A 12,274-nucleotide genomic window follows, 5' to 3' on the forward strand; every position below is an offset into this window, starting at 1 on the left:
GGGTTCTCAGTAATGTGTCCTTCCCAGAGCAAGCACATCTTTCACATTAGACTGAAACAAGTGAGAGTCCTTGCTCAAACTCCTCCTGGTTGAGCTTCTTCTCACTTGTTAAGACACCTTCTCGACTCATAGCAACGTTCCCAGAAACACGAGTCCTATTGAAACAGGCTGAGCCAACAGCCCAATTTCAACTCATTTTCCCTTGTAAGTATACAAGGTGAAACAGCCTCAGCCCTGTTCTCATGGCCTTACATCATCCCTTCCCCTTCTCCCCCAGATGTCTTATTTCTGCACCCTTCTCTCTTCTAGTAAAACTAAGTCATTAAGAGCAAGCTCAGAACAATGACAGACAAATTACCCACAGCAATTAGAAGCTAAAAGCACAGCTGCCCAGGTTACGTGCTACAGTCCCATGCAGAGGCTCCAGCAGCCCAGCAGCATAGAGGTCTTCAAGAAAGGTGTAGATGTGACACACAGGGAGATGAGTTAGTAGGCACAGTGGTGATGGTTTGATGGTTGGACGTGGTGATACAGAAGATCTTTTCCAACCATAGTGATTGTATAATTCTATCATTTTCCCTCCCATTCTTTGATTAAACACATTTAAAAAAAAAAAAAACAAAAAAAAAAACACCAAGAGGAACAACCCACCCACTCCTAGCAAACTGTTCACCAGTGCCGCTTCATTTCAGCCCATCAGGTGCAAATGCTGTGGGCCAAAGGGACCCCTAGCAGAGCCCACTGGAACAGGACTGCTTTTTCAACACACCCATCTTCAGTATGCGACCACCCATGTGAACAGGTCTGATAGCATCTAAAAAGGGAAACTGGTAAGGGAGAAAAAAACAGGATGTCACACTATAGTAGAACAGCAATATAGACAAAAGCAGCAAGGTATACCTTCTATCTTTATTACTGGTGCTTTATGCTAGCTGTAACATCAGAAAAATAGCTGTAACCTTGAAAATCGTGCTGCCTTGTCACTCAGCCCTGAAAACACACCATCAAGCCTCGCTTTGTTTTCTGCTGGCACGGAAACACAACAGATCGGCGTGGTGCTGGGCTCTGCCTATCAGCGCACGGCCATACTAGCTGGGAGCACTGCAGTCAGCATCCTGCAACGAAACACGCTCGTCTCCACTATTTTTTAACATAGAAGGCGCTTCTGTAAGCAGCTCAGCCTGATTACAAGAACCCCGACTGCCCAGAATCATGACAGAAATGGCATCTCCGCAGCGTATCGCCTAGCAGCCCTAGAGCACAGCGCGGCCCCACGCCTGCAGCGCCGCTTTGTCTACGAGACAGACACACAGCGCCCGCACCCCCGGCCCGGCGCGCAGCTCCTCTCACGGGATTTCCCCAGCCCTCCGCGAGAACGACAACGGCAGCCAATCACCAGTGGCCGACTGAGATCGCACCAAAGTAGGTATTAAAAAACGCTCAAAAAAAAAAAAAAAAAAAAAAAGCACCACACTTCCTCCTCCTGGGCTGCGCTGCCTGTCCCCTCCCCTCGGCCTCGTTCACGCCGCCTTCCCCGCAGAGCTTCCCCATCCGTGCTGCCTGGGCTTTCTACCGCCACTTCCCTCACGACCACCCCCACCACTTTTATCCCCGCCGCCCCTGTTACAGCTCCCCTCAGCCCCCCCCGCACACACCTTGGGGCAGGTAATCCCGCCCCCCTCACACACCGCCCGCCGCCATTGGCCGGCCGGCACGCGGCGGCCATCAATCACTCTGCGGTTCGCCTTCCGATTGGACAGCCCAGCCCCCCCCTCGGGCAGGCAAGCGAAGGGAGCGCTCCCCCCGGTCCGGGCGGTGTGTGGGTGGTGTTTGCGGCCGCACGCATGCGCGAAGCTGGATAGGGGAGGGGGCCGGGGCGTTGCCACGCAGGGTCCTACCATAACAACCGCTTCCTCCGCCGGGCACGGCGGCCGTGACGTCGGCAGCGTTTCCGCTCGGCTCGCGCCCTCGCCGCTTCCCTTCCTGCTGCCGGAGCCCGCGCCGCGCCCAACACCCGAGGGAAGCAACCGCCGCTCCGCCGACACCATGGTAGGAGCCGGGCGCTGCAAGCGGGGACGCTGCTCCCCCACTGCCCTCATCCGCGGGGGGAGCCGTGGGGGGGGGGGGATCGGCGGCCAGGGGCGGATGGAGCCTTGGCATCCAGCGCCGCCGCGATGCCGTCGCGCAGCCCTTCCCGCGGCCGGCGGGCCTCTGGGCTCAAGGCGGCCGCGCTGCGTTTCATCCCTTTCCTTTCCCCCCCATCCCGCCGCGAGGCGGTGGGGCGCGGCCCCCCCTCTTTTTGAGGAGATGGGCCCGCCCTCTCCTCGCGCGCCCCGCCAGCTCCCCCGGCAGAGCGGTGGCGCGCTCCGCGCCGCACGCGGGCGCGAGGGGCAGCGCGGCCATTGGGGGGATGGGGGGAAGGAGGGCATGACGAGTAGGGCGCGCGCGCGCGAGGCGTGGGGGGGGGGGGGGGGAGCGATGCGCGCTCCTTCCCCGTGCCGCAGGGCGCGGCCACGTGGGGGAGGGGCTGCGAGGGGGGAGGGGAGGCGGCGCCCCCTCACGGCCTCGGCGGGGCCGGCGGGCGGGCGGCAGGAAGCGCGGGGCCGCATCCGGCCGCGGGGTGGGAGCCATCTTTCCGCGGCGCGGGGGATCGGGCCTGGCCTAGAAAGCAGCGGCGGGAGGGAGGGCGGTGGCTCCGTTCGGCACGGGCCCGGCGGGGAACAAAAGGAGGAGAGGTGGGGGCGGTTCCATCGCCCGAGCCGAGGAGACGCGTGCGGGAGCGCGGTGCCCCAGGGTTCCTTCGGCCGGCGGCGCGGGGCGGGACGGGCGCCTCGCGCCGGCTTTGCGCTGCGTGGGGCGGGCCGCGTTCTGCAGCACCGACTTACAAACTCCCTTGAATCATCGCACTTTCGTCCTGGTTTTGCTTACGTCGCGCACAAACGCTTCTCTGTCAAACAAACAAGTGTTTCTACGCACCTCATTTCGTGCGCTTTGCCTGACGGCAGCTCGCCCAAAGCTTATCGTTGCCTTCTTGAACGCAGGGAATGTCCAGTAAATGAGCTCCCGTTCAGCACAGGCCCTGCACGTGGGAGGTGCTGCTCATCTCGCTTCCCATGAAGCAGCTGGAGCGCTGCGGCTAACCCTCGGCAGGAGGCACAGCCAGGGGAGGTGCAGAGGGAGCTGCCGAAGGTCTGACGAGACCTGCAGCTCCTGTTTTAAAGTAGGCTTGTCTCAACAAGCCAGCTGCTACTTCTGCAGTACACAAACCTAGTTTAAAATGACTTGCTCTGTGTGCCAGGCTTCCTCTTGCTTCAGAAGCAGGCAATTCCCAAGTTGGCCGAGACACGTATTTCTCATAGCTATCTCCTTTTTGGAACAAGCTTTAGGTTTTTTGTTCCTTTTATTTGCTTTTAGATGCTTGCTTGTTGCAGCTAATGAACTTGCTTTTAGGCAGCGTAGTCCTTTTGACATAGTACAGCAGAGCCAGCAGGAGGGCATCACTTGGTATCAAAAGAGCATTGGAATTCCCGCTTTTACAAGCCTTGCTGTAAGGCTTAATTTCTTTGGTACTGGATTAAATGGTTCCACAGTCTTCGGAGGACCATGCAAATTATTTTCCTTGCTTGTTAGTCAATAGTATTCCCAAATCTGTGTAACTAAGAGGTCTGTGTGCCTCGTGGACAAGAAGACAGTCTCCCAGTGCTTGGTTGGGTGCATGCCTGGCATGTTTCTACTCATGCTGCTGGGGTATTACTGGTCCTTGGAGCAAGGGCTGACCCAGGTATCTCATACAGGAGAGCTATGGGCAGGCAGTGTCTTTATTGGGAGGTGCTTGGGGGTTTCATGCTTGCACAACACTCAGCCATCTCCAGGGCAGGTAACTTGTTAGCAAATGTCTGAGTTGCCCAGGGAAGGCCTTCAAAAGCTGTTTTTAAGGATGAATGTTATGTAGCCATAGGGTTGTGGAGGGCTGCACGATCATTCCTGCAGACATATGGCTTGTAAGATCCGATTTTTTGTGCTGAATGTGTTCTTAAGAAGCTTTGCTTTCCTGCAGGAGTCTTGTTGCCTTCCAGCTTAGACCCGCATTACCTTAGAAACATGTGTTTCAACACAGGAATGGGCACTTTTCAAAATTTCTGCCCCCCTAGTGGCTGTCACGCTTCCTGTTCTTTAATAGCATGGCTGGGGTTGCCTTTCTCAGTGGGGATTGCCTGTTCTGCCTGCCTGGGTAATTACCACGGGCAAATTTCATGGTGGCTGGGAGCAGGTGATGATTTCCTCTGGCTGAAAGGTGAGGAAATAACCTCAAGGAATGCAGAAGATGCTTTTTCTTGTCTTTCTATGACAGCTCTCTTCTTTCCTTGTCTAGTTGGAGTTTTTCTTACTGTCAGGAAAAAGGAAGCTGAATAGAATTTTGTTTCCCTTCCCTGCCCTCAAAAGATACATCACGTAATGCAAAATAAAATAAAAAGCTTAAATCAGCCTGGCAAGATCTGCCTACAAGTGGCATGCAAATAGCACTGTTCTTCTTGCTGGTTTATGGTGTGTAAATAATGGCCTCTTACACAACAGCAGTAAAAATAAAAAAGGCAGTTATGTTTCCTATCATGCTTCAGATCTAAACCAAAGCTTTGGACTTCTTCAGATGTGTAGACTGCCTTGTGTAGGTGTGGGTGTCTGTTTGGCTGCTGCTAGTGGGGGAAGTGGGCCAACTTTGGACTTAGGAGGGCACTGCTGTGGTTGTGCTGGCCTGGTCTGCAGGGTGAAGTCGCAGCAGCTGCTCCACATGTTGCCTCCTTCCTTGCTCTGGAAAGCAGAAGTGCTAGTATCGAATGGGTTTTCTTGAGTGTTCTGATGAGAAGCAAAGCAGCATTTGAGACCCATACGTCTGTAACACCCAAGTTTTCAGGCATCTTGCTGACCACAGCTGGCAGCTTTAGCTGACACCTTTTCAAGCCTGCTGTGGAACTGACGTTCTTCCAGCAGGCCTCTCTGCCTGCTGGGTGCCCAGTGCTAGCTGAGCTTAGTTCTCCCTTCAGGTCTCAGCCCTGGCAACATCTCAGGGTGCTGCGTGGCAGTGTAAGGAACGGCTTTGCAGTCTCCTGTCCTGGAACAGTCAGGTGATAATGGTTCTAACTGAAAACTTGTGCTGTGACACATTGGTGAGTCAGATGAAAGTGCCACACAGTCACACAAACAGTTCTGGCAGTGGAAGGGGATTTGGAAGGTGGCTGGGAGGGATGGTATGCCAGGGCTGGGGGAAACAAGATGCTTGCTCAAGAAACCCAGAACCAAATATGTGGCAGTGGTGTGACTGGTAAACATGGGCGCACAGTGCTCTCAGATCTCTGCCTTTGCAATTAAACCAGGCGTGCTTCAGTATGTTCTTGGTGTCAATTCTGGAAAAATTGATGGTGCTTTTCCAAGAGGGAGAACTTTCCACTTGAGTAGCTGCGGATTGTCCGTGCTGATGTATACAACGTGTGTGCACGTGGCTCCCAAACAAAACGAGGCAAGAACTGCTTCTTGAAATGCCTGAGCTGTTATCTACAGAAACATTACAAAGGAAGTCTGCAGCATAAAATTGGCGTGCACTTAAAAACGGGTTTAATCTGTCAAGCTCCTTGTGAGACAAACTAAGTCATTAAAGCTGTCTGTCTTACTGCTGATGTAGGAGCAAAACCTTCTAGGTGAAGTATTTTGAATATTCAGAAAAGATGCTGGTGTTCACGACGATCCCTAATAAAATCCAATGCAAATTGCATTGGAGATCTGTTTCTATGCAGGCTTGCTGCAAATCAATCTATTGAGGATCTGATAAGTGCCTTACTTGAAATCTCTTTCTGTACACAGGGATTTCTTGGAGGAAAATTTTGGATTATTCTTCGGCCTTACCCCTCCATTTTATCACCCTATTCAGATGAAATTCCAGCTGCAGAGTACTTTGTGATGAAGGCAAAGTGTTGGAAGCTGTTAGCGGAGCCAGCTGGAGCCAGGCCTTGCAGTCCGAGGCCTGTGAGACAGAAGGCTCTCTCTTCAGCCGTGCTATTTGGGGACAGCATTCTGCTCTCACAGGGCTTCTGCAGTGCTTTGCACTTGAGGCAGGAACGGTGGCTTTGTGAAGGGAATAAGAGCTGCTGTGTTACTGCAGTGCATGCTGACAAGGCATTTAATGCAACCATTACCTCATGTGCCTACAGCAATCTATATGAAAATACAATGGGGTACTGGTGTGAGGGCTGTGGAATAACGTAGGCGGAGGTGCAGCCCACAAGGCATGCTGCTTTGGCCGTAGTTGCATGGAAGTATGGGGGGAGAACTCATTTTGTACTAAATCCCTTCCCTGTGGGGGGAAATTTGCACAGTTAGGGAGACGTGCAGGCAAGAATATGCAGCCCTGTCATCATTTTTTCCATCTGATAACAAGGCAGCTTGCCTCCTTGTTGCTGCCTTGATGAGGTTAGCTGGCCCTGACACCCATGGGAACAGCCTGGCTATTTGCCTGCCTCTTGTGTCCTGAGAATGGTTTTAATTATTGTTGCGTATATTCAGGGGTTGCTCTGTCCAATGCTACAAAATGCAGCCAGCTGATGGCCTTGTGTCCCACCAGTACCTGCCATGCACACTGCTCAGCCACCCATGTGTGCTGTCCTGAGTTGGATAATTGCTTCCCTATTGAAAAAGGAACAGAAGCAAGCTATCTGTCCTCAGCTATGCAGCATTCTGGCCACCATGCCTGAAAAAATAATGAGTGTGCTGTATTGAATCCTCTGAGCAGTGTAATACTGGGCCAGAGAGAATCCACACAAACAAATAAATGCTTATCCTGTCATTACTGGCAGGTGGAGGCTTCTCAGCAGCTGTTTTTCAGGACAGGTCAGCAGAGACATGGTTAAATTACCACTTGAGAACATGTACTTAGGCATGTGGCATTTCTCTGTGTTCCAGTGGCTTTCACAGTTATCCTGTTGCTGCCCTACCCTGAATGGCCGTGGCCAAGTTACAGCAAAAAGCTACCTAATGTTGAGGTTTTTCCTTTTTAGGTATGTTTAGAGAATCATAACTGGTACAAGCCTGGAGCTGGAGAGGGAGTCCTTTTGGTGCAGGAGTATGCTGCCTTCTTGGAAGCACTTGTGCTGGGATTTTATGGGTTCATTTCAACCCCACGCTGTGACACAGCTGTAGTTTTTCTAAGGATGAAGGAATCTATGCCGTCCCTAGCAGATGAACATCTGCTGGTATCAATACCTGAATGGATTCAGAGGTTGTATAATAGTTATGAAGAGTTGTGCCAGCTAATAACACTTACTTTGGAAAGTTAAGAAAAAAATCTAGTTCTTACTGTTGTCCCTTCAGCCTCTGGTCAGTCCCAGTGGTCAGCTGCAGAGTAAGAGTGAATTTGACTTTCCAGACTGAGTACTCTCAACATTTTTGGAATCTGAAGCAACTTGCCAGCCGTGTTCAATTCCTTTATAAGGAAATAACTTGTCTCCCAGCTTGGAGAAATGTTTCTGGCTGTGCATCTGCTCCTGGCTGCACAGTTTGCATCTACTTGCAGCTCCATTGCTGATGCTTTCTTCGGGCTCTCTGCTGAGTAGTAATGCCTGCTTTCAGAGTTAACTTCTTGGTAACAGGAGTCAATAAGGAGGGACTAGTGATCTTAGAGCAAAGATCAACAGTTGATAAAGGTGGAGATGGTTGACACCAATTCCTTTTATGGCATTACTAGGCTGTGCTGGGTCAGACTTTGTGCATCTTCTGTGTAAACTCCTAAGCTTTTTGCAGGTTTAAAAGCTGAGACTTAAATCTCCTGTCAGCTGCTGAGGTACCATTAGCCTGGAAGACAAATCTCATAGAAAGGAGGGGAAAAAATGTCTGTCTGGAGTTGGCAGTGCATTAGCTGTAGTGAACGATGCGGTAGTTCCAGTTGCTGTGCTGTTTGCATTATTAGGGCAACCCTGCCTAATTTCCAGTCCTCCCAGAGAGCTCTTGCCCACACCACACACAGTGATGCAGAGACAGGAAGAAATACATTCATTTCTCATTAGTTCCCAGCCACGCTCTCACAGAGGTGCAGTCCATTGTATGAAGGAGGTGATGTAGGAATGCGTCACTTTGCACTGATGTTTGCACTTCTGCTTGTAGTTATCCTGGAATAAGCTTTCTCTGCTTGCTTTCCTTATGCTGCTGGAGACATGCAAAAGGGTGGCTGCCTGCCAGGCAGCTGAGGCACAGCAACTTCCTCCTGTTCTGTGGGCCTGCTCCTCTCCCAGAGCAAATGTAAGGGATTTGAGGTAGATTACCCCAAACAGACAATCCGTGCATTGTAAATTCTGAGGGTCCCTTTGTGTTCGAGTAAGCTCCTAAAGAGCTCTGTTTTGTGGAGGAAGGCTTCCATGTCAGATTGATGGCTGTATAGCATTGGCATCCAGATCTCTCTGGTGGGGGAAAGAAGAGGAAAAAAGACATGCAATGGTCAGGGCTTTGAAAAGAGTATATATATGTATGTTAGAAGTAGTAGCTGTCCAATCCATAATGACTCTTAAGGACAGGAAAGTTAGCACTGTGCAGTTGACCTTCACTGATTTCCCTGGCATTCCAGCTGAACTCTGCTACTTGCTTATACCTTGAGAGAGTGCTGTGATTTGGCATCTTCCTCCCCCTTCTCCCTCCTCTCCCCCCTCCAAAATGATTCCATTGGGCACGCTTTTGTGGGCTGAGCTGAAGGGAAACCAAAACAAGGAACAACCTTCAGTGTTTTTCAGTTGGTACCTCTCACGTGATGCTGTACCTGCCTGCATAGTAGTGCTGACTGTGCTGAAGATGACGTGTGGCAGTTACACGTGGAGGGTGATTTTCCTTCCAGTGCATGACTTACTGTATCTGAGGATAAGGTCACTTTTGGAAGCCCCAAAAGCAGCAGAGGGAGAGGCAATATTAGGAAGGAATCTCAGTGTTTACATGGCACGTTGCGGTTTGAGCACAATGAGTGTTGGACAGGCTTTGATTTACAGTTTACTGCTCTGACCGTGATGTTTTTCCAGCAGTGTGACTCCCTGGATTTGCAGCGTTTTCTATTTTAGGGCTGTCTTTAACCTCTCAAACTTCATTTTGTTCTGAGTGTAAAACTCAGATATGAATACTGTCTGTTACCACTGAGTAACCACAATTTCTCACCAAGCTTCCAGGAGTGGGGAAAAAAAAAGATGGGATGGGGTGAAGAAATCCTTTTAAAGGCAGCTTGTTTTAAAAACTGGAAGAGGAACTGCTGGGGAAGCTGAGAATTTTTACAGTTGGACTTGCAAGCTCTGCCTTTAAAACACTGAATTGAGAACACCTTCAGAAGGTTGGTTTGTTCGTGGCTGAAAATTGTATTCCAGTGCCCCATTGTATCTCTCCTGACTTCTAAGCCAAACCCAGTTGATACGCGTGAGTTTGACACTGTTGTACCTCTGTTCCTAAAGCTGATGGCAGATAGGCTGGAAATGGCCAGGAGACTGAGTAGAAGTGACCCTTGTTAATTTAGTTGTCTGCCTGTCCCGAGATGGCCAATGAAGCCAAGCTGCTGCAACGTCAAAGGATTTGCCACAACTGAAATTTCAGAGGACAAGGGGTGGACATAAATGTGAAACTACCCTACCAACACTGTTCTAATCTAAGAAGGATTGTGCCTTGTTCAGAGTACTTTTGGTTTGGCAACTTACTGTAGGCGGCATTGAGGCTCCAGATTCTTTATTTGAGAAGGGCCTGCAGCTCTGCTGTCTAGACTCTGGGCTGTCAGTGGGTGTTGCGAGTATCGCTCGTCTTCTAGCCTCAATTTGGAGGCAGCACAGTAACGTAGTTGTGCAAATACTCAGTGGTAGCCCTAAAGGCCTTTGTTCTCATCTTTGCAGGCATCTGGAGTGCAAGTTGCCGATGAGGTTTGCCGTATCTTCTATGACATGAAAGTGCGGAAATGCTCTACGCCTGAGGAAGTGAAGAAGAGGAAGAAGGCTGTCATCTTCTGCCTCAGTCCAGACAAAAAGTGCATTATTGTGGAAGAAGGCAAAGAGATTCTAGTGGGAGATGTTGGTGTGACGGTTACTGACCCTTTCAAGCACTTTGTGCAGATGCTTCCCGAGAAGGATTGCCGTTACGCCTTGTATGATGCAAGTTTCGAGACCAAGGAATCCAAAAAAGAAGAGCTGATGTTCTTCTTGTGGTAAGCACTCTTCACAACTCGCCTGTTCCTAGCATGAGGCCCGAGCTGTGCTGAGGTCTACGAGCATTTGTTTTGTCTATGGAAGGCTTAAAATGTGCTGGACGGTACTTGTATTATGAGCCATTAGAGTTTCCTTTGTTTATAATCAGTGGGATGGTGTTTGTCTTACTGCTGGATAATAAATGCTGCTAATTGCACTATCTTCTTGTATTCCACTAGGGCACCAGAACAAGCACCTCTCAAAAGTAAGATGATCTATGCAAGCTCCAAGGATGCAATCAAAAAGAAGTTCCAAGGTATGTAGTGCAGCTAACACTCCTAGGTGCCATCTGAAACACTTACACAGCAAGGCTTAACCATTCACTAATTGGCTTTTTTTTTTCTTTTGAGATGCTAGTGAGATGAGAATTTCACCAAGTGAAGTGCCTTGTGACAGAGCTAAAAGAAGCTCTGGCTGAAGCCAAACTTAAAATGTCTGACTCTAAGCCTTAGAGGCACTAGAACTGTGCTCAGAACTGGAGCAGGCTTGGCAGCGTACAAGAGTAACTGCCATACAGAGTAACTTGTTTACGCCATGCAGCCTATAAACATCACATTCTTGTTAACAGTGACCTGTATTTTGTGTCACGCTGTCTCTGTGGCAGAGGACTTTCAGCCCTGTATCTATTGAACTGCAGAATCAAGTAACTGTAACTGTGCTGTACTAGGAAGTAATGATTGGCTAGATTTAGAGATGCAGTTGTGATTACTCATTTCAAAGGCATTGCATCTCTGAGCGGAGAAGCAAAGTGATGTTCATCCTGTCAGGTATCAGTGACCAAAGAGTTACCCTTGCTGCAGCATTCTGAAATCTCATTCTGAATAAATGACTGTGATGCCTCCCAGCCCGGTAGTAGTGCCCCCTTCAGCTCTTAGTGCCGTGCTGGTCAGAGTGCTGCACTGTGTAGTACTGAGTGGTGCACAGCAGTGCTGTTCTTCACAGTACAGCTCACCAATGAATTGAAGCTGGTGAGGGCTGAAAAAGAAACACTGCTTTCTCTATTTTTCTCAACATAAGGCAGAGTTGGGTCTGGCTCCCTTATCTCCGGAACAGAAACCGCTCTTAATTCTGTGTACCAGCAAGTCTGCACAGCGCGTCCCGCTTTGATTGTCAGCTGTTCAGTGCTTGCGTTGCAGCAGCTCCCTCAGTTGATGTATTCAGGGTAACAGTAGAAATGAGACTGTTTCACTCACAGGCTGATTTGCCATGGGCAGCTGGCAGTCTAAGCACTGATAGTAGTGAAAAGCTTCTCCCTGATACATGTATTTGATTTGTGATGTGTAGCCAGATGTCTCCTGTGATACATCGAGGGGGAATAAACCCAAATTCCGTAGTTTTCCTTAGTGAAGGTGGGACTTTGCAGCTTGAGTGACCAGACTGCCTCTTCTAATATTACTACTAACTGTGCTTCTCTGGTTGATTACTAGCATATTGAAATACTGCATTATTGAGTGTTCTGCATCTTTTTTTTAGGCATAAAGCATGAATGCCAAGCAAATGGGCCAGAGGACCTCAATCGAGCTTGTATTGCTGAGAAGCTAGGAGGCTCCCTAGTCGTAGCTTTTGAAGGAAGTCCCGTGTAGATGTCATACAGTGCCACAACTCTACAAGCATTCCATGTTTTAATATATCAGTTATGTAAAGCAACCATTCTAGGCAAGGGTTTCACTAACTGTAGGGAAGCTGTCTTGTAGAATAAAGTAGATTTTGGAGATGTAGCTCGTATGTACAAATGACCTTAAATAAATCAAATTAAGGATTTATCTTGGTGTATTAATATTTGCATTGGTTGTCTATCCCAATACTTATCCCCAGTGAATTAACACTAAAGGTCTCAAAAAATTCTGATTCAGCAGTGTATCATGGGATGAAGGGGGGAGGATGATGAGAACAATCTGGTTCCTGTTCTTCTCTAAATTAAAATGAGCAAAATCATCAGTCTTTCTGAGGCTACTGGCCAAACTGCCAAACTAAAAACTTTCCCCTTGAATCATTTAATGCAAGACTTCAAACCTGTAGTTAAAGCTAGG

At 49.4% G+C, this 12,274-nt stretch overlaps 1 protein-coding gene across 1 annotated transcript; it reads left to right on the top strand.

Annotated features, from left to right (window-relative positions):
- Positions 1–1,943: 1,943 nt before the first annotated feature.
- DSTN (destrin, actin depolymerizing factor) lies at positions 1,944–12,007 on the top strand. Its single transcript, XM_042820891.1, has 4 exons — positions 1,944–2,049; positions 9,897–10,204; positions 10,424–10,500; positions 11,718–12,007. Exons 1-4 carry the CDS (start codon positions 2,047–2,049, stop codon positions 11,825–11,827), a joined length of 498 nt encoding a protein of 165 aa, XP_042676825.1. The 5' UTR covers positions 1,944–2,046; the 3' UTR covers positions 11,828–12,007.
- The last annotated feature ends 267 nt before the right edge of the window (positions 12,008–12,274 follow it).

The sequence above is a fragment of the Centrocercus urophasianus genome, unplaced genomic scaffold, assembly GCF_019232065.1.
Source record: "Centrocercus urophasianus isolate 14NV4802_14NV808 unplaced genomic scaffold, USGS_Curo_1.0 seq_10, whole genome shotgun sequence".
Taxonomy (NCBI): domain Eukaryota; kingdom Metazoa; phylum Chordata; class Aves; order Galliformes; family Phasianidae; genus Centrocercus; species Centrocercus urophasianus.